The sequence below is a fragment of the Nicotiana tabacum genome, chromosome 20 (genome assembly GCF_000715075.1).
Source record: "Nicotiana tabacum cultivar K326 chromosome 20, ASM71507v2, whole genome shotgun sequence".
Lineage (NCBI taxonomy): Eukaryota > Viridiplantae > Streptophyta > Magnoliopsida > Solanales > Solanaceae > Nicotiana > Nicotiana tabacum.
The window spans coordinates 102,855,256-102,880,920 of record NC_134099.1 but is presented as its reverse complement, the minus strand read 5'-3'; the positions used below and the strand labels follow the sequence as shown (position 1 = coordinate 102,880,920).

Sequence of the window (25,665 nt, the reverse complement as noted above, 5' to 3'; positions counted from 1 at the left end):
AGGCACAGTCTGGGCTGGAACCTCCTCATCAAACTCTACCTGAGGCTCCATCGTTGGTGCTGCTGCTCGAGCTCTAGGTTGGCTCTACCCCTGCCTCGGCCTTTGGCACGACCTCGGCCTCGACCTCTGCCCCTCGTAGGAGCTGCTACTGGGGGCTCCAACTGCTATCCAGCTGAAGATGCGGTGCATATTTTTTCCATCTGCGAGAGAACAACAATAAAAGGTTTCAATCAGCAATGATACAAAAAAATGGCACGACAGAGAAGAATAGAAGTGAAATTGTTCCTAACTGCATAGCCTCTGGAAGATAAGTACAGACGTTTCTTTATCGATCCTCCAGATTCTACTAAGTTTTCTCGTGACTCGTGATACCTATGTAACCTAGTGCTTTAATACCAACTTGTCACGACTCGAAATTCCCACCATGGGGATCGTGATGGCACCTAACCTTTCACTTGCTAGGCAAGCCAACGTTTGAACATTTAATCCATTTTTAAATAGTTGAAGTAACTAATGAGAAATAACTAAAATAAACTAAGATATAAATGCGGAAGCTAAACCTTCCAAACATCTGCTACAAATCCCCGAAGCCGGTGTCATAAGTGCACGAGCTACTAGAGTAATATATACAAGGGTTTGAAATAAATACAAAGCTGTCTAAATGAAATTTCATAGCTAAATAGAAAGGGGAAGGGGACTCCAGGAGCTGCGGGCGGTGAGCAGTTGTACCTCAAGTCTCTGCAACTGTCCAATCTGAGCACGCTAATAACTGCCGCTAGGACCGACCCCAAAATCTGCACAAGAAGTGCAGAGTATAATATGAGTACAACCGACACCATGTACTCTGTAAGTGCCAAGCCTAACCTCGACGAGGTAGTGATGAGGTTAAGGCGGGGCACCTACACAATCTATATGCAGTATATAATAATAATAATAATAATAATAAATAGAAATAGGGAACCCGATAAAACAAAAAATTGAAAATAATAACTACAACCTCAAGAAATAAACCGGTGTCGTACAGAAGTACCAATTCTTAACAGCTCGAATAAAAACATCGAAAACCAACACAGCTCAAGAAATGGAAATATATAGGTTGTTGTGGCGCGCAACCCGATCCCACCAGACAACACAAAATTCTCCCTTATTTCACCGTAACAACATCAACAACAGAGATAATATATAAATGTGTTGCGGTGCGCAACCCTATCCCATCATATATCAATATCAATATCATAAATCACCCTTATTTCACCATATCAACCCACCCTTATTTCACCTGTTGCGGCCTGCAATCCAATCCCACTGTATAGTACGAATTCACCCTTATTACACTTGCTGGGGCGTGCAGCCCGATCCCACCATATAAGTACTAAATACTCAATGTACACAGTCAAGTTAATAGTTCAAACTACCAAAAACCTTTACGATCAACAATTACCAAAATGAACCAAAAAGGAAACCTTGTACAATATAGGAATCTACACAAGTAATACTATACAGCGTGACTTATCCAGTAATTGACAATTAGAAGGTGCAAGTAAGTCAATTTAAGCAAATAGCAGAGAATCATGAAGCTATGAAAAGAGCAAACGCTATTAATAGGGGAAGATATTGATTAACAAGTAGCAGTTAAGCATGGAAGTATTTAAAGTAAATAACAGTTAAGATATAATCTGAGGGTTCCTAATTCCTTCAAGTCAAGGTTAGACACAACACTTACCTCACTCCGCAGTCAATTCAAAGTTCTACCGGGGCCTTTCCCCTAGAATACGTCTCCAAACCACTCGTATCTAGCCACAGTTAACTCAATAATATCAAATATTGCTAAAGGAATCAACTAAAATGCATAAATTTAGATTTGTCAAACTTTTCCCCAAAAAGTCAAAAATCAACCCTGGGCCCACTTGGTCAAAACCCGAGGTTCGGACCAAAATCCATTTACCCATTCATCCCCGAGCCCGATTATGTAATTTGTTTTGAAATCTGACCTCAATTTGAGCTCTAAATTTCAATTTTACAAAAATCCCTAATTCTATCAAAACTCCCAATTTCCACCATGAAAATCCTAGATTTTATGTTGAAAACTCATAAAATGTAATGGGTAATTGAAAGAAAGTAGGTTAGAATCACTTATAAACAAATTGGGGAAGAAAATCTCATGGGAAAATCGCCTCTAGGTCTTCTTGTTTTGAAATTTTGAAAGAATGGCAAAAATCCCGTAATTAGGACTATTTTATCACTAGGTGTCAGTGTTCATCACGTTCGCGAAGAGAAGAGCCTACTAGGATTACGCGATCGTGAGAGGTTACACGTGTTCGCGAAGGTTTATCCCTCTTGACCTCTGCGTTCACGGGACAAGACCCGCGTTCGCATAGAATAACCTCAAGTCCCCTGCCCAGACTAGCTAACGCTATGCGTTCGTGAGTGACACGTCGCGTTCGCGTAGAGCAAACCCCCCCCCCCCCAAAGCTTTACGTTTGCGACCATGGTCTCGCCTTCGCATAGTGTGAAATCCTCCCTCAGCCCAGATCCCCTTCGTGATCTTGAAGCACAACGTACCAGAAAACCAACTGAAGCAAAAACACCAGATTTCTAAGTTTCCAAAACACCCGTAGCCTATCCGAAATCCACCCGAGCCCTCGGGGCTCCAAAAGAATATGCACACAAGCCCAAAAATATCATAAGAACTAGCTCGCGCGATCAAATCGCCAAAATAACACCTGGAACTATGAATTGAACACCAAATCGAATGAAATTTTAAGAAAACTTTAAAACTTCTAGTTTCACAACCAGACGTCTGAATTACGTCAAACCAACTCCGTTTCTCACAAAATTTCATAGATAGGTCATAAATATAATAATAGACATGTACCGAGGCTCCAGAACCAAAATACAAACCCGGTATCAACAAGACCAAACATCAGTCAATTCTTAAAATTCATTAAACTTTCAAACTTTCAATTTCAACAAAAATTCATATCTCGAGCGAGGGACTTCGGAATTCGATTTCGGGCATACGCCCTGGTTCCAAATTACGATACGGACCCATCGGGGCCGTCAAAATACGGATTCGGGTCTATTTACTCAAAATGTTGACTGATGTCAATTCAAATAAATTTCTAAGGCAAAAATTCATATTTTTATCGGTTTTAAACATATAAGCCTTCCGAAAAAATACCTGGACCATACACGCAAATTGAGGAAGGGTAAAATGAGATATTTAAGGCTTTGGAACACAGAATTTGGTTCTAAAACATGAGATGACCTATCGGGTCATCACATTCTCTCATGTTCTACCTCTTCTAGTTCCACGGTTAACACATTTTTATCATTTATAAGATTATTATAAGCATCAATTAACACGTTGGCCAAGGATATAAGCTTCTTTTGAGAGTAAGACTTCAAATTTCTTTGAATATCTAGAAAGTTTACCTCATCATTGTCAGATTTTGCCATCATGGCAAAGATAGAGTCATATTCAGCTGCTTCACTTTCAATTTCCATCATGGAGGTGTCACCTTTTTCATCATCTTCCCCAGATTCACTAGAAGAATCTCTCCATGCAGCAAGAGCTTGTTTCACAATATTGTCAGTGGCATCTTTCTCTTGAATCTCTTGTTAGGAACCGGGTTCCTCTTGGTCGCTTTGTTTGTGTTGTGCTTGCACTAGTCTTGCTTAAGGAGAGGACTGTCTTTGATGAAATGCCCTGACTTCACATATTTATGACACAAGTCATAACCCCTTGGTTTGCTGGAGCTGCCCCTTTTTGAATGCCTCCCTTCCTGCGAACCATTTTCTGAAATCGCTTTGTCAGGTAGGCCATATCAGCATCCCCGCCACTTGAGTCATTGTTATCTTCCTTGAGGACCAGGTTCTTCTCCTCTTTGGGCTCTCTTCTTTCATGGTCCTTCCTTCTTCTTCTTCATTTCTTAAGTCTTCAGATTACCAATGAGTTCATCAATGGTCAATTTTTGAAGATTTTTTGCCTCTGTGATGGTATTAACTTTGCTTTCCCAAGAGCCAGGTAATATGCTAAGTATCTTCCTGACAAGTTTATTTCTTGGAATGATTTATCCTAGAGAGTGGAGCTCATTGATGATGGAGGTGAATCGAGTATGCATGTCCTGGATGAACTCATCATCCTTCATCCTGAATAGTTCATGCTCACTGGTGAGCATGTCGATCTTTGACTTCTTAACTTGAGTTGTCCCTTCATATGCTGTTTGGAGAGCCTCCCAGATCTTCTTGCCGGATTGACAGGCAAAGATTCTATTATACTCATTTGGACCAATACCACAAACGAGGATCTATTTTTCTCGAAAGTTTTTCTATATAGCTTTGCGGTCAGCATCATAGTACTCCTTCCTTATTTTTGGAGTTGTCAGTGTCGTCTCCCCAATGGTCTTCATGGGAATGAAGGGGCCATCGCAGATAACGTCCTAGAGCTCAGAATCCTCATCCATGATAAAATCATGCATCATTGTCTTCCACCATCCGTAATACTGTCCATTGAATCTTGGTGGTCTGTAGGTTAATTGACCTTCTTCAAAGTTTGGTGGAGTAGCCATGTGGATAATTTCTAGGTGTTACTCTTGTAGAAAGAACCTGCTCTGATACCAATTGATGTAAACTTAGGGTCCACCAAACTGTATAGAGAACCTAGTTCTCTATCAGTTTCCACAGAACACACACACACAATAGTAAGTAAAAGACACAACAAAGTTTTACGTGGAAAACACCCATCTCACGGGGTTAAAAACCACGACCTACCCTCGTAGGATTTTAACTTCACTAACTGAGCAATTTTCAGATTACAACCTATTGTAATCTAGGAATTAACCTCTTAATCCCTTACCTACTTGTAACAACTCTATTATAAGTCTCTTTGTAATAATTTTATTACAAAGCTCACACTTTGACTAACTCTAGCCAAAACACAAACACATTGTTTATGATTTTACAAAACATCTCATACAGAAATGCTTCTAAGTAAGCTAAGTAGGAGTTATAAATAAGTGACACTAACAAAGACACAACAATACTAAGGACGTATGATAGACTTGATACTGGGATCTAGTCCTTGATTCTATTGTTGCTTTGTTCTTTAATGACTTGAAGTTGGCAGCATAGTTGAGAGAGAATTGATGATTTAGGGTTGTGCAAGTGTGTTGATTTCCCTTGCCTCATGTTGGTAATATACATGTGAGGTCATTAGGATGATGTATGTAATTATCCGGTACAAGGCATGCTCAAATAGGTGACTGCTACACTGTTGCGTGTGCAGAAAATATTGCAGCGAATTTACAGTTGTAGAGAGTTGACTTGTATTGTCATCAGAGGAACTGATGAATATCTGTTTCCTCTCTCGTCTTTTGACTCAAGTTGTTGAGACTTGTACCAGACCTGAAACTTGTTGTTCTTGAGCACTTTAAGGATGTGTAATAGGTTCCCAATCTGGTTCTCATTAAGAAGTATTTTAGATCATCAAAATACACAAAGGCATGTAACTTTAACACTAGTGCATTCCAATTTTACTCTATTATATTAGTAATAACTAATAGCAATTGATTAGAGTGGACCATGAAAGGAAATTGTCAGGACTCAGGAACAATAGCTGGAGGTCTTGTTTTTTTCCAGAAACTATGTCACTCTCCAAGATACGGACGGCAATTCTAAGGATCATATGACCAATAAAGATTTGGATGGAGAACCTTCTCTAGGACAAAAATCAATAATTGCATTGCACCAATATGATATATACACATATATAGATGACATTTATATATAGTGTGTAGCTGTCATGAGAAGGTGGATTGTGCCTTTTTTGGTGACTTTAAATGGATCAATCTTTATCATTCATCTTGTCTTGTTACATTTTTAGCAGATTACATTACCTGATTCATTCAACTCATCAAATCACCCCAATGTATTCCCACAGCTAGGCTGTCAATGCTCTGAAAAAAGGTACTGACCATACTCTGTATTTACACCAACTCGTGAATAAATACATAATATGTGCCTTTAAATACAATATTACCACTAAATTATATTCATGAATAAATACATAATATGTGCCTTTAAACACAATATTACCGCTAAATTATACTCCTAGTTAATTAAAACAATGATGATAAATTAACATCGTTTAGTGTATGCTCTGGCTTCGAATTACTTTTTTCATTATTGTTTTCATAAGATATTCTAAAAGAAATGGAAGTCAAGGTTGTTCTTTCATTTCTCCATGATGGCTATATATTTCCGTGAATAATTGGTCTTATGCAAGAATTCTGTCATTTGAAGCACAAGACATCCATTTTTTTATTTATTTTGGGGGTGGGGAGGTTCGGACATATAAAGGGGTGAGACAAGATGCCCTAGTAAGAAAATGCGAGAGGTTAGCCTTGGTGGGTACGAGGAGAGGTAGAGGTAGGCCAAAGAAGTATTGGGAGAGGCAATTAGGCAGAACATAACGCTGCTTCAGCTTATCGAGGATATAACCCTTGGTAGGAGGATATGGAGGTCAAGTATTAGGGTGAAGAGTTAGTAGATAGTCGTGTGTTGTTCTTGTCCATACTAGTATTATTAGTGTTAGTCATGTACTTTTTTTTTTATTTCTATCACTGCCTGTTGTTTCATTTTATTGGGTTTTCTTGTTATCTTGCTGGTGTTATGGTGCTTCTGCTTTTTTATTATCTTTCTTTGAGCCGAGGGTCTATCGAAAACAGTTGTTCTATCTTCTTACGGTGGGGGTAAGGTCTTCATACACACTACTCTTTTCAAACCTCGCTTGTGAGCCTACACTGAATTTATTGTTGTTATTATATTTGGGTATAACTTCGTTGAATAATCAGAGAGCAGAATGATGACATTGATGAGCACTACTGGTGTTAGAAAAAGTCCTATTCCTTTATTTTTTAAAAACTACTATGTGAAATAAAGACATAAGTTTTTTCTTCACATTTATGCTTTCAGTTGTTTCCATTACATGGACAGGAACAAATAAGTAGGAGAAGGATTTTTTTTTAAAAAAAACATAAGAAGGATAAATATAAGATCCTCAGAAATCTAATTGTAAAATTCTCATCCCTTCTTTCTTCCCTTCAAAGAACCTGCAAAAATCACAAAGCCAAACCATTTATTTAAAAGACTAATTCAATAATTGAAACTAGCCTTTTTAAAATTTTAACTACATTACACACCAGATTTCTCAGATGAAGCTTTCCCCTTCAGAGATGTTTTCAAGAAACCAAAATGTTTCCCCACAGCAGATTTACCCTGAAAGAAAAAAGGGATTGGCATTTGCATAGATTAATGGTCAATGAATAAACCATGACAATAGAAAAGCAAAGAAGGGAAATAGAAATTAAAAATACCTTGGAGTATGTTCCAGAGTAGCCTGCTACTTGCTCCATGTAAGTTGTATCATTATAAAAACCTGTGGTGTCCTGAAAACATAAGTGGCAAAGTTAAGTATCAAAGAAGTAGATTAAATAGAACTTGCCCTTTTCACTAGGAAGAATGAGCTTGTCCATTCTTCATATATGATGTGAGTGTTGAGACATAATATAATTAAGTCACTATGAAAATATTTTCTCTAATACTACAAATTTTTAGATAAGATAGTAACACACACGTTAATACTATGGAGTTAAGGTATTACATCCCCTCCTACATGTAATGCAAGAGGTAAACGCCAATGCCTAACCCGTTGGGCGAGACAAAGTCTTCTTAGTCTTCCGCTTTTTTTGGTGATATCTATAAGAAGGAATACATGTCTCATGGTAAATACCACTACAAGATGGCCTTTAAAAGACAGCACGGTGCACAAAAGAATCTCGTATTCACGTAGGATTCGAGAAAAGGTTGCATCCCAAGAGGGTGTGATGAAGGCGGCTAACAGTGACACAATTATCGATGGGTGATTCCATATAAATCACACAAACACAATTCAACCATTGCTCTAAGGCTCCCGTTAACAAGACGTCTTTTGATAAGGAAAAAAATTTATAAAAAAAGAAATTCAAAGGAGCACTTTTTGGTTTGTAAGACTATTGACGATTGTATGATTGAACTTGCCTTTGGGAAGCTGGAAACTGTAGAACTAGCAGTATCATCAAGACAAAGATTGTGTTGTTTTCCACTCTGCTCTTTTATTTTCCTCTTTTGCTTTGCCATTGTGTATTCAGAAACCAAAGGATAAAAAACATGTCCATTTTCTTCATCCTCATGGAAAAGTGGTGGACCAGATGAAGCATCAGAAACCATAGACAAATCTTCGTCATCCACATTTACTGTTTTTCCCCTACCTCCTATTTCATGAATATTATTTCTCCCCTTAACTCCATTGCATTTATCTGCTGAATATGAGAATTCATCAAAGTACATTGTCCATCCAGATTCACACTCATTAGTGCATTCAGAAGCTGATATGTTCATTCTTTAGACTTTCTTAGCAACAAATTCATCTAAAAAGATTTCAGCTTTTTTTTTTCTTGAAAGTAGAGGCTCTTTTTGAAAAGAAAGGTTGGTGAAAAAGATAGAATTAAAGATTAAAATGGACTGATTCCTCTTTGTTGGTAGTCTACTTATTTATAAGTAGGGAGAGGAGAAGAGTAAAGTATACAATACCAAACTTAGCACTGAGACTAGAACACGAGTTTGTCGTTTGCTTTATCCATTGCCCTTATTGGTTTTTTCTTCAATTTTGTGAAGAATCAAAATTTGCCAGTTGGCTTAGTAATGGGGTAGGCAAATAAAGAGAATAAGTCTTGGCCATTGGCAATTGATATTAGAAATACAGTGTGATTGCAAGAAACAATATGTTCAACAAAATTTTTGCAACATCCAGCTAGTAGGGTGCACAAAAGGAACCGATAAATCGCATCAAACCCATAATTCAAGTCAAAAAGAGAAAAGAAAAATCCGACTATGGTTCCCTTTCAGTTGGTTCGGTGTTGGGGAAAAACTCCGACCATAATTGATTTGGTTTGGTTTTAATTAAAAAAGTCAAACTGCAACCAAACAAATCCGACATTACATGTATAGAAGTTTTAAATATATTTAATATAAAAAGTATTTATTGTAGTGTAATTTATAAATATTTTTTAAACTTTTTCACAGTTTTATCTTTGAACATATTACTTCAAATTTGGACTAATAATTTTTGAATGCTCCAATATGTTTTTTACTCCATCAATGTTAGTGATCAAATAAATCTAGACCAAAATCAAATCAATATTAATGCTAAAGCCATTTAATTCAATTGTACTAGGAATGACCATAGTGTTAGATATCTGTTTTTTAGGTCTTTCATGGTTTAGATAAAATGCATAATTGTTTTTTAATATTTAGTCATATAAATAATAGTACCTATTAGTCGTACTTATTTTAGCAACTTAGTAATTTTAGATTATGTTCATTTTTATTATGGCTTATTAATAATAAAATTTATGCGATTTTATAATCTTTATTATTGAATATTTTAGTATAATGTCATAAATCATCTCATATTTTATGTTGTTTTCTTGAAAAACACCTTAAATAATTCTGTCTTACTTGGATAAAGAAATATTTGGAGCACAAATTCTATATTTTGTGTTATGAAGACTTTATGGAAAAAAAACCCAACAAACCCGAAAATCTGAAAATCCGAGAAAAACTAAGGTTAAAAAATCTGACTTTTATTGATTTGCTTTGATCTTTAGATTTAATAACCAGACACAACTGATTAGATTTGGTAATTAAAAACCTAATCAACTCGACCTATGTACACCCCTACCAGCCAGCGTACTCTAACTATTTGATTTCACAAATACCACAAGCTAGTTTTGAAGTACTTCTTTCCTCTCCTTTTTTTTTTTTTACTTTTTTAATATTGAAGATTTGTGATTTTTGGAGTATACATTACCTATATGACATATTTATACACACTAAACTACTCAACTGCAAATAAAGGTCCCAAAGTTGTTTCTCAAGTTGGCAACAACTTGCCACAACCATTGTATTTTTTTCGGAAAAGGCCTAAAAATGCCACTCAACTTAGAGAAATGGCCTATTGATGTCATCCGTTAAAAGCTCGCTCTTTCCATGCCACTACCGTTAAACATTGGCCCATCTATGTCATTATTTGACTAACAACTGAATTTTTTCTTTTTTAAATGTTTATAACTAGTGAATAGACCCACATTTCCACATGTTTTTTCATTATTTGTCCGACTTTACCCCTCCCCTATATTAGTTTTAACCTTGGTTAGGTGCATTTACCCAAACCCAACCCGTTAAAAACAAACCCAAATTATTAACCCAAGGGATACAATGCTGCGAAATAAGAGCAAAATAAGCATTATCTGGGTCATCGAGCAGCGCGTGAGCAAGAAGGCGGCGCGTGGCGGAAATGAGCGTCGGCGATGAGCGTTAAGTTCTCTTCGGATGTATAAATCTATCAGTAAACGCACCGGTTGGAGGTGTGATTTACACTGTAGGGTCAGCGTGTATGTAGATATTATACAGATGCTGATCGGAAGCATTGAAGAATTTGTGCCATAAGGATTCGAAGTGTAAATCGGAGTTTGTTAGGAACAAAAAGGCAATTTTGGGGCGGCAGATGGAGGCGGAACCTAGATGGAATTTGTTGGAGGGACGTTTATGAGAGGGCTTTCTAAGGAAAGTGGAATCGGCGGCGATGGCTTTGTGAAAAAGGGAAAGATCGTCGAGTAAGCAATTTGGGTTAGGTTGGGTTAATAACAGAGTTGAGTTAATAATTTGGGTTAGGTTGGGTTAATAATTTGGGTATATTTTAACGGATTGGGTTTGGGTAAATACACCTAACCAAGGTTAAAACTAATGTAGGGGAGGGGTAAAGTCGGACAAATAATAAAAAGACGCGTGGAATGTGGGTCTATTCATTAATTATAAACATTTAAAAAAGAAAACATTCAGCCGTTAGTCAAATAATGGCATAGATGGGCCAAATATTTAATGGTAGTGGCATGGAAAGAGCGAGCTTTTAACGGATGGCATCGATAGGTCATTTCTGTAAGTTGAGTGGCATTTTTAGATCTTTTCCGTATTTTTTTACCATGGATTTAACTTATATACATTAACAATGAAAAAAAAACACTATATATGTATATTAACCAATTCTAGCAAGTTACTTATTGTATCTTTTAGGTTACTAATATCATAGAAAAGTACTTGTAATTACCTTTGAAAATTCCTTTATAAAAGTTAAAACATTTTCCCACATCCACAACAACAGTGGACATAGAGGTGGCAAAATGGTTAAAACAAAATTGTTATCCACTCATATTATACATTATAAAATGAATTGGATAATGAACTTTTTAAAAACGGGTCGAATATAGATAAGAACCATATTATCCTCTTAGAAAATAGTTAACCAAACGGATAACCAATGGATAACTAATGCGTTTAACTTTTATATTTGTAAAGCCTCAAATTTTGGGTTGCTCAAGTTTGGGAGACTAGGAATTCTCCTATAAGTAATCATATTCAAGAAGCCATGGATAATATGGATATCCATATTATCCGCCGGATAACCCGTTTTTTATTCGTCTCAAAATACGGGTCGGATCGAGTAATTTATCCATTTTTTGAATTACCCGTTTTGACCCACTCATATCCGACCCGACTCGCACGTTTGCCACCCCTAAGTGGACACATTTTAAACGGACTATTTAACATTGTTCTGCTACGACGAATCTCAGTAGATCTCTGACATGCTATAAAAATCCAAATTATGTGCCTCACATGGAATTATGTTCATATTTTCATGGAACAAGAAGTTTAGTACGGAAGACATATGAAAACCCAATTAACAGGATAACAAGATTGAGCAGCATACAACTAGGCAGGAAATTATTTGCAATTACATAAACTACAGTTAGTTCTGCTATAATACCAATTATATATATGACCTTAATTGGATTGCATTTGAAGCCATTCTTGAATTATTATTGCTGACATAACAGGACCATTAAAAACAAAATTTCTTGACTCCATTGGTTTCTTAATTGGCCATAATTGAAGGCTTGGTCTTTGCAGGTTTACCATTTTGTCCAAGTCTGCTTGACTTTGAACATTTCCCAGTAATGCACTAAGCCATAAATGCCAATTCTTGAAAAATAAATGCATATGGCCCATCATTAAGTGACAATAAGACAAGTTATTATTGGGATGTATATCAATCGGATTTAATTCCTATACACTGACAGTGTAAAATTCGTTTACACTATTGGGTAACTTAAAAGGTAATTGTAGGTAATTAGCAATAATATGTGTAGTTAGTAACCTGAACAATAAAACAAATAACCTTGAACAAATACTGTAAAATTTTCATTACATCGTCAGTGGAATAGATTATAACTTAATAAAGTAACAAAGTTACAATAATATAACAAGAAAATGATGATAATGATGATAAAGATGTAGCATACTAACTGCAGGTCTCAGGTGAAACAATCACCATATACATTCAAGAGAGAAATGAAAAAGATGTCAGAATTCTTTATTAGGGCAAACAGTTGCCCATATAAGGCCAAATTTATGGGATGCAAACCATTTAATTGAGTGGTCATGGCATGGCCATGGGGTTCCTTTTTGGTCCCCATGCACTCTGCTGACTTCTTCCCCAACCCACAGCCCCATTTCTCTAATCTATTCGCCACTAGCACTTCAACTCATATCATTTACTCCTCTCTCTTTAACTCGTACTGGTAGTAGGATTTGGACTATTGTAACAGTTAAATGGGCGGATTGTGCTGATTTTGTATGGGTCAAAATGAGCCGAATTAATAAATGGGCGGGTCAATTTGGGTTGAGATGGGCTAGATCAAGTTGAAGTAAAATTCATAGCCCAACCCACCCAACTCTTACCAAGCTTTAATTAATGTGTATTATTTTTTATGAATTGGTTAGATATCAAATATGACTTTTTTCTTTTGTTATTATCATATATAACATATCAAACAAACAAAAAAATTATTTCTGAATAATTTTAGCAAAGTTACTCATGGATCAATTTGGGCTAAAAATCAGTCCAACTTTTAATGGGTTGAAATGGTTGGAAGAATTGAGTTTAATAAATGGACAGATCAATGACCAATCCAACCTTGGGCGGGTCAAATGAGTTTGGGCTTAAATTGTCACCCCTAATATACTACAATTAATTTGAGAAATGCTAAATACCCCACTAAGAGAAGAAAGTCAAGTCAAGTTGAATTTGATAAGAACAATTGAGATATTCTATATAATATATAATGGTAGCTTATAGAGCTAACAAATCCAGGATCAAGAGTCAATTGAATCATAAAGAAATGGTGATTTTATTGTACATGTACATATTAATTTTCTTTTTGTTTATGTATACGAACAGAAAGCAATGAGTTCAATTCAACCATAAAATTCGCCCTAAAGCCAAGCCGGTAGTTTTGCAGCTTTTACACGTTTGTTTTGACCATTAGCAGCAAGAGTAATGGCTAACATCAAGTGTCAGTGCTCATAACTTTTCAAAATCTCAGATCCCTTTGACAAGAATCACCTCTCACAGGTCACAACAGGACATATTAACATCTTTTCCAATCATTACCCAAGTGCCAGATAAAGACAAGCATCAAAGTCCCCATTTCTATAGGCAGATGGGCTAATCTTAGTTACTTAAAATTGCTTATACATATGTGCCAAACTTTAGGAAATATCTGTAACTAAGTTAATGGATTTTGTGACAACATTCTAGGATATTTTGTTTCAGCAACAGAAATAAGGATGCTGAGGTGGATGTGCGGGTACACTAGAATAAATAAGATTAGGAATAAAGATATTCAGAAGAAGGTATGCGTGGCTCCCATTGATGATAAGATGCGGGAAGCGAGGCTTAGATGGTTCAGACGCGTAAACTCCTGTAAGGAGGTGTGAGCGGCTGGTTTTGGAGGGCACGAGAAGAGGTAGATGATGGCCTAAGAATTATTGGGGAGAGGTGATCAGGCAGGACATGGCGATGCTTCAGATTTCCGAGGACATGGATCTTGATAGGAAGCTGTGGAGGTCGAGTATTAAGGTTTTAGGTTAGGAGATAGTTGAGTCTTTCCCTACTTCGTCCCTTTGTGAGACTAGTCTGGCAGGGTTTTTGTCGAAGTTAACTAGTCGTAATGTTGTGTCTTATTACTATTTCGTTCTTCCATAGCGTCGGGTCTATGTACTATCTATCGTTTTTCCTTTGCATCTACTTTCTTATTTTCATGATGTTATTTTTCCTATGTTTTCTATTGGTGGTACTGATATTGTCTCTTTTCGTCTTCTTGAGCCGAGGGTCTTTCGGAAACAACCTCTCTACTTTTTCGGGGTATGAATAAGGTTTGCGTACATACTACCCTCCCCAGACCCCATTAGTAAAATTCTACTGGATTGTTATTATTGTTGTTGTTGTTATACTAGCTACTCATTTCCAAGTAAGTTGTATCACATATTCTTCATATTGGGGTTAATTTCACGAATAGTCATCAAATTTTCAGTTTATTACTTAAAGTCATAAAAACTAAATTTTGTAATGAAAAAGTAACTAACTCGAATAAAGCGACAAAAATGTCGAATGTAAAATAAGAGAAAGCAGCCCAAGTAATTAAATTCAATGACTGTACAATCATTTCAGTTTATCAAACAAGAGACCTTTTAATTTATTCAAATACATGTTCAGGATTTTAAGATGGAAAAGTCTTAAAAAGAGGGTGAATGGGAAATGGAAGGAAAATGAAATTTTTGAGTAAAATTTTAAGTTTTCTTCTCTTAAAACATTGTTCCATATTGGAAGAGGAAAAGGATTTTGGTGGGTATATATACAATTGCTCTTCGTGTAGCTCTTAAAGAGTTAAGAAGAAGGCAAGCCTTGCGCCGTCGTCGTCGCTCGCTCGGCTCGGCTTCGGCTTCGATCAATTGATTGATTAATTTTTGGACCAAATTTATTTGTTAATAGTAAATATTAACGTAATATTATCCGTGTTTCTAACAGATATGTTCCAATCCGTGGATTTGTTCCAGCAAGCTAATGCGTCTCCCACCATTGCCAAATGCTTGCTCCATAATAGCAAGTGATTGCTCCATTAGTTAGCAGCCTAGTGCTCCGTCCACCATGGCTAAGTGCTCCACTAAATGAGTGGCAGCGGGTCCGTATTTAGCAGCTAACTGCACTATAAATAAATGGCGCAAACAGCTTGTTTAAGACACAGAAAGAAATCGTCCCTCTTCAGTTTACACAACTACTAATATCCTCTTCAATAAGAACTCAACATCGGCTATAAATTGCATTCCTTCCTCTCAGAATTTCCATTCAACTTCTGAGTTCTCCTCCTTTGTTGTGCATTGTTTTAAAACTACAAACAAAGTAACCGTAAGTATGATTTACTACCGAACTTTGTGTTCGCTAAAACACTGGGGTTTGAAGTACCGCTACAACAGTGTGTAATTCGTTCTATCCTGGGAGGAAATAATCCATAACCTTGGGTACTAGGAGGGGATTAAATTCCTTAAGGAAACACTATGAATTCAGTGGGCTCAAATTAATTACTGTTTCGTTTATATTTACATTTATACGCTAACTTTTTTTTCTCCAGAATTATTATTTACAAATACAGCAAGTAAGAAGACAGGAACCAACAAGCTTAAGGAATTTAAATTTATTTCTGTATTTGTGTTATACTTACTGTTCTGGAGACTAAAACCTTTGTGGTTTTGTCTACTCCCGTTTTGTTGGAGATTAAAATCTACGTGATTTTTACTCCAGTTTTAAAGCCTTCGTGGCGGTTTGTTGGAGATTAAAATCTACGTGATTTTTTTTTCTCCAAGTTTAAACGTTTATTAACCGTTTGTTTGTATCATTCTTTTACAGAAAAAATGGCAAATGACAACGGAAACCGAGCTGTTCCGATGATGACTGCCAACACATCAACAAGCCGAACACCGACGTTGGCACCGGCAGAAAAACCCAAAAAAAATTCCGGGATTGATTTCAAGCACTAGCAGCAGAAGATGTTCTTCTACTTGACTACGTTATGTCTACAGAAGTTCATCAAGGAAGATGTTCCTGATCTGCCTGATGAAACTCCAGAGAATGAACGTTTTCTCGTGATTGAGGCATGGAAGCATTCTGACTTTTTGTGCAAGAATTATATTCTTAGAGGACTGGAGGATAATCTGTATAATGTCTACAGTAATGTGGAGACGTCAAAAGAACTGTGGACTGCGCTAGAAAAGAAATACAAAACCGAAGATGCCGGGATGAAAAAATTCGTTGCCGCAAAAATTTTGGACTATAAAATGGTAGATAGCAAGTCTGTTACTACCCAAGTCCAGGAATTGCAAGTGATTATTCATGATCTACTTGCTGAAGGTATATATAAAATGAATACTGATGTTGAAAGTAAAAAATTTAGTATTTTTACTAACGGAATTTTCATTGAAGGTCTTGTCATCAATGAAGCATTCCAAGTTGCAGCAATTATTGAGAAGTTGCCTCCTTTGTGGAAGGATTTCAAGAACTACTTGAAACACAAACGAAAAGAGATTTCCCTTGAAGATCTCATTGTTCGGTTGAAAATCGAAGAGGACAATAAAGCAGCTGAAAAGAAAGGTCGTAGAAACTCAAAAATAATGGGAGCAAATATGGTTGAGGCTACTTCTCAAATTAAGAGAAAGAGGAAGCAGGCTTCTGGGCCAAGAAATAACCCAAGCAAGAAGCGGTTCAGTAGAAATTGCTACAACTGTGGAAAAGCTGGACACAGATCTGTAGAGTGTCGTGCTCCAAAGAAAGATAAGAAGAAGGGTCAAGCAAACATGGTTGAAAAGCACGAAGATATTGATGACTTGTGTGCTATGTTTTCTGAATGCAACCTGGTAGGAAATCCTAAGGAGTGGCGGATTGATTCTTGAGCCACTCGCCATGTTTGTGCTGTGAGAGAAGCATTTTCTACATATGCTTCTACTGGACCCGAAGAGACACTTTCTATGGGAAATGTTGCTATATCAAAAATTGAAGGATATGGGAAGATATTTCTCAAGATGACTTCTGGCAAGGTCATGACTTTGAACAACGTCCTTCATGTTCCCGAAATTAGGAAGAACTTAGTCTCTACTGGACTTCTTGCAAAGCACAGTTTCAAGTGCGTTTTTGTATCTGACAATGTGGTTATAAGTAAGAATGAAATATTTGTAGGAAAAGGTTACCTTACTGAGGGCCTTTTCAAGTTGAATATAATAGTTGTCGAAACTAATAATAAAACTTCAGCTTGTTCTTACATACTTGAGTCAAATGATTTATGGCATGTACGTTTGGGTCATGTCAATTATAAAACCTTACGGAAAATAATTAACTTGGAAGTATTGCCTAAGTTTGAATGCGGAAAATTTAAATGTCAAATATGTATGGAATCTAAGTATGTTAAGCATCCTTATAAGTCGGTTGAAAGGAATTCAAATCCCTTAGACTTAATTCACACAGATATTTGTAACATGAAGTCAATACCATCTCGCGGTGGAAAGAAGTATTTCATAACTTTTATTGACGACAGTACTCGATATTGCTATGTTTACTTACTTAATAGTAAAGATGAAGCAATAGACGCATTCAGGCAATATAAAAATGAAGTTGAAACACAACTTAACAAGAAAGTCAAAATGATAAGAAGTGATAGGGGTGGTGAATATGAATCTCCTTTTGAAGAAATATGTCTAGAATATGGAGTTATTCATCAAAAAAAGCCCCTTACATGCCCCAATCCAATGGGATTGCGGAAAGAAAGAATCGTTCATTAAAGGAGATAATGAACGCATTGTTGATAAGTTCTGGTTTGCCACCGAACTTGTGAAGGGAAGCCGTTCTTATGGTTAACCGGATACTAAATCGAGTACCCCATAGCAAAACACAATCCATTCCATATGAAAAATGAAAAGGAAGGAAACCCAACTTGAATTATTTGAATGTGTAGGGGTGTTTGGCAAAAGTGAAAGTTCTTAAACCCAAAAGGGTAAAAATAGGACCAAAAATAGTTGATTGTGTTTTCATAGGATATGCGACCAATAGTAAAACATATCAATTTCTGGTTCATAAATCAGAAAATCCCGACATTCATAATAATATGGTTATAGAATCAAATAATGTTGAGTTCTTTAAAAATATATATCCGTATAAAAAGGAATGCGAGTCGATTGGTAAAGGATCTAAACGACCTCGGGAAGAAACAAAAGAAAGTACATTTAATCAGGAGGATCCAAGATGTAGTAAACGTCAAAGAACGTCTACTTCGTTTGGACCAGATTTTGTGACTTTCTTATTGGAAAATGACCCTCGAACATTTAAAGAAGCTATGTCTTCTTCGGAATCATTATTCTGGAAAGAGGCAGTCAATAGTGAAATAGAATCCATATTGAACAACCATACATGAGAATTGGTTGATCTTCCTCCTGGAAATAAACCTTTGGGTTGTAAATAAATTTTTAAAAGAAAAATGAAAGATGATGGAACTATTGATAAATTTAAGGCAAAACTTGTTGTCAAAGGGTATAGACAACGAGAAGGTCTTGACTACTTTGATACATATTCTTCAGTGATGAGGATTACGTCCATACGAATGCTAGTAGCTTTAGCTGCAGTTTATGGTCTTGAAATTCATCAAATGGACGTAAAGACAACCTTCTTAAATGGAGATTTGGAGGAAGAAATCTACATGGAACAACTTGAAGGGTTTGTGGTTCCAGGTAAAGAAAAGAAGGTATGTAGACTTGTTAAGTGTCTCTATGGACTAAAACAAGCACCCAAACAATGGCATGCAAAATTTGACCCAACAATGTTGTCAAATAGTTTTAAGATAAATGAATGTGATAAATGTGTGTACATTAAAAATGTTCCAAATCACATAGTCATTGTTTATCTATATGTGGATGATATGCTGATAATGAGTAATGACATTGCCAACATAAATGCGACTAAGCATATGCTAACTAGCAAGTTTGATATGAAGGACTTGGGAGTTGCGGATTTAATTCTGGAGATTAAGATCCAAAAGACTCCTCAAGGTCTGGCATTGTCACAATCTCACTATATTAAGACAGTACTTGAAAATTCAAGCACTTAGACTTTAAAGTTGCAAAGACTCCAATTGACGTGAATCTTGTATTAGCAAAGAACAAAGGCCAAAGCATATCACAATTGGATTATGCTTGTGTGTTGGAATGCTTAATGTACAACATGAATTGTACACAACCAGATATAGCTTGTGCTATAAGTAAACTGAGTTGATATACGAGCAATCCAGGTCAATCTCATTGGATGGCAATGAAACGCGTTTTGGGATATTTAGGGCATACCCAAAATGTTGATTTGCACTACAGTAAATATCCTGCATTGATTGAAGGATATTGTGATGCAAATTGGATCACCGGTTCAACTGATTCAAAGTCCACAAGTGGATATGTATTCACTATTGGTGGAGGAGCGGTATCTTGGAAGTCGTTCAAACAAACTTGTATTGCCCGCTCTACAATGGAGGCTGAGTTTATAGCCTTAGATAAAGCCGGTGAAGAAGCTGAATGGCTCCGGAATTTCTTGGAAGACATTCCATTTTGGCCCAAACTGTTGGCACCAATATACATACATTGTGATAGCCAAGCAGGAATTGGAAGGGTTGGGAGCGTTATGTATAACGGTAAATCTCGTCATATATGACGAAGACATAAAACCGTTAGACAACTACTCTCTAGAGGAATTATCACGATTGACTATATAAGGTCAAGTGATAATGTGTCGGACTCACTTACAAAAGGCCTAACTAGAGAGGTAGTTGAGAAATCATCGATGGGAATGGGACTATGGCCGAGAACAAGTCATTATGGTGGTAACTCTACCTAGAAGACTGGAGATCCCAAGATCTAGGTTCAAGGAGATCAAACAAAGTCATTAATGATGGTTCAACATTGTCAACAAAAATTTTGGTCCATTCTCGTGATGAGACAATGTTCAGTACCAAGGATAAAGCATTAAGGCTTTTTAATGATTTCTAAATTTGATACGGGGTATATCAAATAATGTATCTATGGGATGACACAATTAGAAATCACCTATGTAAGTGTGAAGTGTTAGCCACTTCAAGGAGAATTTTGCAAGGCCAATTCTCTACGCACTTATGAAACCAGGCGGTGTTCATGGCTGAAACGAACACAACAATGAGAACCAAGGACGGTTAAGGGCTGATTGTGTGACTTATGGTTGTCTAGGTATACACTAAAGTTCGACCGTTCAAAGATATCAAATCTACCGATTGACCGAGTATATCCGACATAAGTTCATTACGGAAAGTTTAAAGGGAAACCTACTTATCCAGATGCAATTAATCCTTGCTTGCAAATCACACAAGTTTTTCATGCACACTTTCGTGATATAGCCATTCCCCCATTCATGTGGGGGATTGTTGAGGATTTTAAGATGGAAAAGTCTTAAAAAGAGGGTGAATGGGAAATAGAGGGAAAATGAAATTTTTGAGTAAAATTTTAAGTTTCCCTCTCTTGAAACATTGTCCTATATTGGAAGAGGAAAAGCATTTTGGTGGGCATATATACAATTGCTCTTCTTGTAGCTTTTAAAGAGTTAAGAAGAAGGCAAGCCCCGTGCCGTCATCGTTATCGCTCGCTCGGCTCGGCTACGGCTACGACTTCGGCTTCGACTACGGCTTCGGATTCGGATTTGGTCAAATGATCGATTGATTGATTAATTTTTTGGACCAAATTTATTTGTTAATAATAAATATTAACGTAATATTATCCGTGTTTGTAATGGATATGTTTCAATCCGTGGATTTGTTCCATCAAGCTAATGCGTCTCCCACTATTGCCAAATGCTTGCTCCATAATAGCAAGTGATTGCTCCATTAGTTAGCAGCCTGGTGCTTCGTCCACCATGGCCAAGTGCTCCACTAAATGAGTGGCAGCGGATCTGTGTTTAGCAGCTAACTACACTATAAATAGATGGTGCAAGCAGCTTATTGAAGACACAGAAAGAAATCGTTCCTCTTCAATTTACACAACTACTGATATCCTCTTCAGTAAGAACTCAACATCGGCTATAAATTGCATTCCTTCCTCTCAGAATTTCCATTCGACTTCTGAGTTCTCCTCCTTTGTTGTGCATTGTTTTAAAACTACAAACAAAGTAACCGTAAGTGTGATTTGCTACCAAACTTTGTGTTCGCTGAAACACTGGGGTTTGAAGTACCGCTACACCAGTGTGTAATTCGTTCTATCCTGAGAGAAAATAATCCATAACCTTGGATACTAGGAGAGGATTAAATTCCTTAAGAAAACACCGTGAATTCAGTGGGCTCGAATTAATTACTGCTTCGTTTATATTTACGTTTATACGCTAACTTCCTTTTCTCCAGAATTATTATTTACAAATACAGCAAGTAAGAATACAGGAACCAAAAATACATTATTCAAAGATTGTCGATGAATAAGGAGAGGCATCTGAACAATAAATGTTGAAGTGGACAATACAAAAATGTGGGACTAACGTCCTTAGAGTGATAGCCAAAACTAGACATTTACGAAACAAACAATTTCGCTATTGTCCAGAGCTAAAGTTAAACATGCAAGAGGAAAAATTGAATTCAGAAAAATGTTTGTTGTCCAAACATTTATAGATCTGTCAATGTCTCTCTGAAAAACCCTTGCTATAAAGCAAAGGGGATAAACCACCCTCAATTACTATATAGACCAAAAAACAAAATTACTCCTACACACATATATACTTACATTTGATTTAAATTTGACTTAATTTGCTCGAGACCACAAAAGTACATGCATGGATTGCAATTATAGCCTAGTTGTTGCAACTTCAATGTGCATTACTTTAAGTATAAGGTCTTGTATTATTGCAACAAAAAAAAAGTGAAAATTAAACAGAAGAGAAAATAAACTTCTCAATATTTTTAATTGGCTAGTCAAATATATATACGTATGTCGTCCATTGACCATCAATTACACCCTTTCTTGAAAGGCGAAGTACATATATGAACCCTTAAACTTGTTGGTATATTTCTTTTAGACCTGAACACATGTAGAAAATATTTTTTTCGCACTTTCAGTTCAATACTCTCACTTTCAATTCAAACTTTAAGAAACATTTTATGTGTGTTTTCAAGCGTCCATTATGCGAATAAGTTAACCACTTAAAAATATGCCACCTCATTTAATATACACATAAGATATAAGCCTCTGTTGTAACAAACAAAAATAAGATAGGTCAGAAAAGAACCTAATAACTAAACTAAACTCCCACTTCATTAAACAAAAGACCTGCTCTGTTAAAAGAAGAAAATCATGAGCCATTTTTTCTAAAACTTCCCAACAAGTGTCTAATAGGTACACTCTATGATGTATTCATCAGGTTCTCTATTGAAATAGAAATATATTGGCAAGTTTAAGGGGTTATCGATGTACTCCGCGCGCCTTCTCGAAATTAGGTATTAACACATTTCTTATAATTCTTTGTCATTCTTTTTAGTCCATTTTTTAAAATATAAAATACCAATAATGTTTAATTTCCATACTTCACAGTTCACATGACCTGACGACCCTACCTTTGATAAAGATGATTGTTTTCTTATTAATTACTTACTACCTAAAGTTGATCTTTTAAGAGAAAATAAAAAAAAAATTGGGAGGGGTTTAAAAAAAAAAAAAGAGAAAATAAATTGGATAATCAAATACAGCGTACAAAGGGGGAAAACAATTCATTCGGAATGAACTCTGGACCTTTACCCTTATATCTTCTTGTTGGAAAAAATCTTTTGCACCCAAGTTTGTTTTCCAACACACAACAAATATCTCGGTTATGGAGCACTTTTCCAGCCTTACGTAGTGTCGGGGTCCCAATAAGTGAAGGAGCTAGAATTTTCATATTAAAATATAAAAATAATAATTATAGAAAAAAGTCAAGGGGATTTATATATAATATTTGTTAGTTAACTATATTTGTAAAATAATTCTGTAGAAAATAAAATAACATAAATAGAAATACAAATGAAACAAAAGTTAATCCGAGCTCACTGAATTCACAGTGTTTCCTTAAGGAATTTAATCCGCTCCTAGTACCCAAGGTTATGGATTATTTCCTCCCAGGATAAAACGAATTACACACTGGTGTAGCGGTACTTCAAACCCCAGTGTTTCAGCGAACACAAAGTTCTGTAGCAAATCACATTTATTGTTACATTCTTTGAAGTTAAAACAATGCAGAAGAAGGAGGAGAAACTCAGAAAATCGTATGGAAAATCTGAGAGAATGGACTTGTATTTATAGACAATGTTGGGCTGAAATCTGAAGAGGTGCAACTCTTCAAAATGGTTGTTTATGCAAAATGGCCACAACATAAATGTCATAACATAAATGGCTATTTACTCAACAATAAAGAGGGAAAATAAAGAGGAAAAATTGAAGAGGGTAGTTAATTTTCTGTTACCAAAATAGAAAACGGAAAAATGGAAACGACTGGATTTTAATATTAATATTCTTGGATTTAATATTAATATTTTGTTATTAAAATGGATATTTAATAACATTTCTGTTAATATTTACTATTAACAAATAAATTTGATCCAAAAAATTAATCAATCAATCGATCATTTGACCAAATCCAAATCCAAATCCAAATTTGAATCCGAAGCCAAAGTCGAGCGAGCGATGACGACGACGGCGCGAGGCTTGCCTTCTTCTCAACTCTTTAAGAGCTATAAGAAGAGCAATTGCTTATATACCCAATAAAAACTTCTTCCTCTTCCAATATGGGGCAATGTTCCTTCATCAAGGAGGGAATCTCAAATGAAACTCAAATATTTTATTTTTCCTCCATTTCTCATTCACCCTCTTTTAAGCATTATTAATGTTTAAAACCCAACAATCCCCTACATGAATGGGGAATGGCTATATCAAGAAAATATGCATAAAAAATTGTGTGATTCGCAAGCAAGGATTAATTGCATCTGGATAAGTAGGTTTCCCTTTGAACTTTCCATAGTGAACTTATGTCGGATATACTCCGCTAATCGGTAGATTTGATATCATTGCACGGTCAAACTTTGGTGCATACCTAGACAACCATAAGTCACACAACCAACCCTTAACCATCTTTGGTTCTCATTGTTGTGTTCGTTTCAGCCATGAACACCGCATGGTTTCATAAGTGCATAGAGAACTGGCCTTGCAAAATTCTCTTTGAAGAGGCTAACACTTCACACTTACATAGGTGATTCGTAAATGTGTCATCCCGTAGATACACTATTTGATATACCCCGTATCAAATTTAGAAATCATTAAAAAGCCTTAATGTTTTATACTTGGCACTGAACATTGTCTCATCACGAGAATGGACCAAAAGTTTAGTTGACAATGTTGAACTGTCATTAATGACTTTGTTAGATCTCCTTGAACCTAGATCTTGGGATCTCCAGTCTTCTAGGTAGAGTGACCGCCACTATGACTTGTTCTCGGCCATAGTCCCATTCCCCTTGATGATTTCTCAACTATCTCTCTAGTTAGGCCTTTTGTAAGTGGATCCGACACATTATCACTTGACTTTACATAGTCAATCGTGATAATTCCTCTAGAGAGTAATTGCCTAACGGTTTTATGTCTTCATCGTATATGACGAGATTTACCGTTATACATAACGCTCCCAGCCCTTCCAATTGCCGTTTGACTATCGCAATGTATGCATATTGGTGCTAACGGTTTGGGCCAAAATGGAATGTCTTCCAAGAAATTCCGTAGCCATTCAGCTTCTTCACCGCCTTTATCTAAGGCTATGAACTCAGCCTCCATTGTAGAACGGGCAATACAAGTTTGTTTGGACGACTTCCAAGATACCACTCCTCCACCAATAGTGGATACATATCCACTTGTGGATTTGGAATCAGTTGACCTGATGATCCAATTTGCATCACAGTATCCCTCAATGACCGTAGGATATTTACTGTAGTGCAAAGCAAAGTCCTGGATATGTTCTAAATATCCCAAAACTCGTTTCATTGCCATATAATGAGATTGACCTGGATTGCTCGTGTATCGACTCAATTTACTTATAGCACAAGCTATATATGGTCGTGTACAATTCATGATGTACATTAAGCATCCCCACACACGAGCATAATCCAATTGTAATATGTTTTGGCATTTGTTCTTTGCTAATGCAAGATTCACGTCAATTGTAGTCTTTGCAACTTTAAAGCCCAAGTGCTTGAATTTTTCAAGTGCTATCTTAATATAATGAGATTGTGATAATGCCAGAACTTGAGAAGTCTTATGGATCTTAATTCCCAGAATTAAATCAGCAACTCCCAAGTCTTTCATATCAAACTTGCCAGTTAGCATACACTTAGTCACATTTATGTTGGCAATGTCATTACTCATTATCAGCATATCATCCACATATAAGCAAACAATGACTATGTGATTTGGAACATCTTTAATGTATACGCATTTATCATATTCATATATTTTAAAATCATTTGACAACATTGTTTGGTCAATTTCGCATGCCATTGTTTGGGTGATTGTTTTAGTCCATAAAGGGACTTAACAAGTCTACAGACCTTCTTTTCTTTACCT

At 36.2% G+C, this 25,665-nt stretch overlaps 1 protein-coding gene across 1 annotated transcript; it reads right to left on the bottom strand.

Moving 5' to 3' along the window:
* Positions 1-6,937: 6,937 nt before the first annotated feature.
* Positions 6,938-8,708, bottom strand: LOC107828019 (protein SOB FIVE-LIKE 5). Its single transcript, XM_016655270.2, has 4 exons — positions 8,080-8,708; positions 7,377-7,448; positions 7,203-7,278; positions 6,938-7,112 (listed from the first exon to the last, which is right to left on the bottom strand). The coding sequence occupies exons 1-4, from the start codon at positions 8,437-8,439 to the stop codon at positions 7,084-7,086; spliced, it is 537 nt and encodes a 178-aa protein (XP_016510756.1). The 5' UTR covers positions 8,440-8,708; the 3' UTR covers positions 6,938-7,083.
* Positions 8,709-25,665: the final 16,957 nt, after the last annotated feature.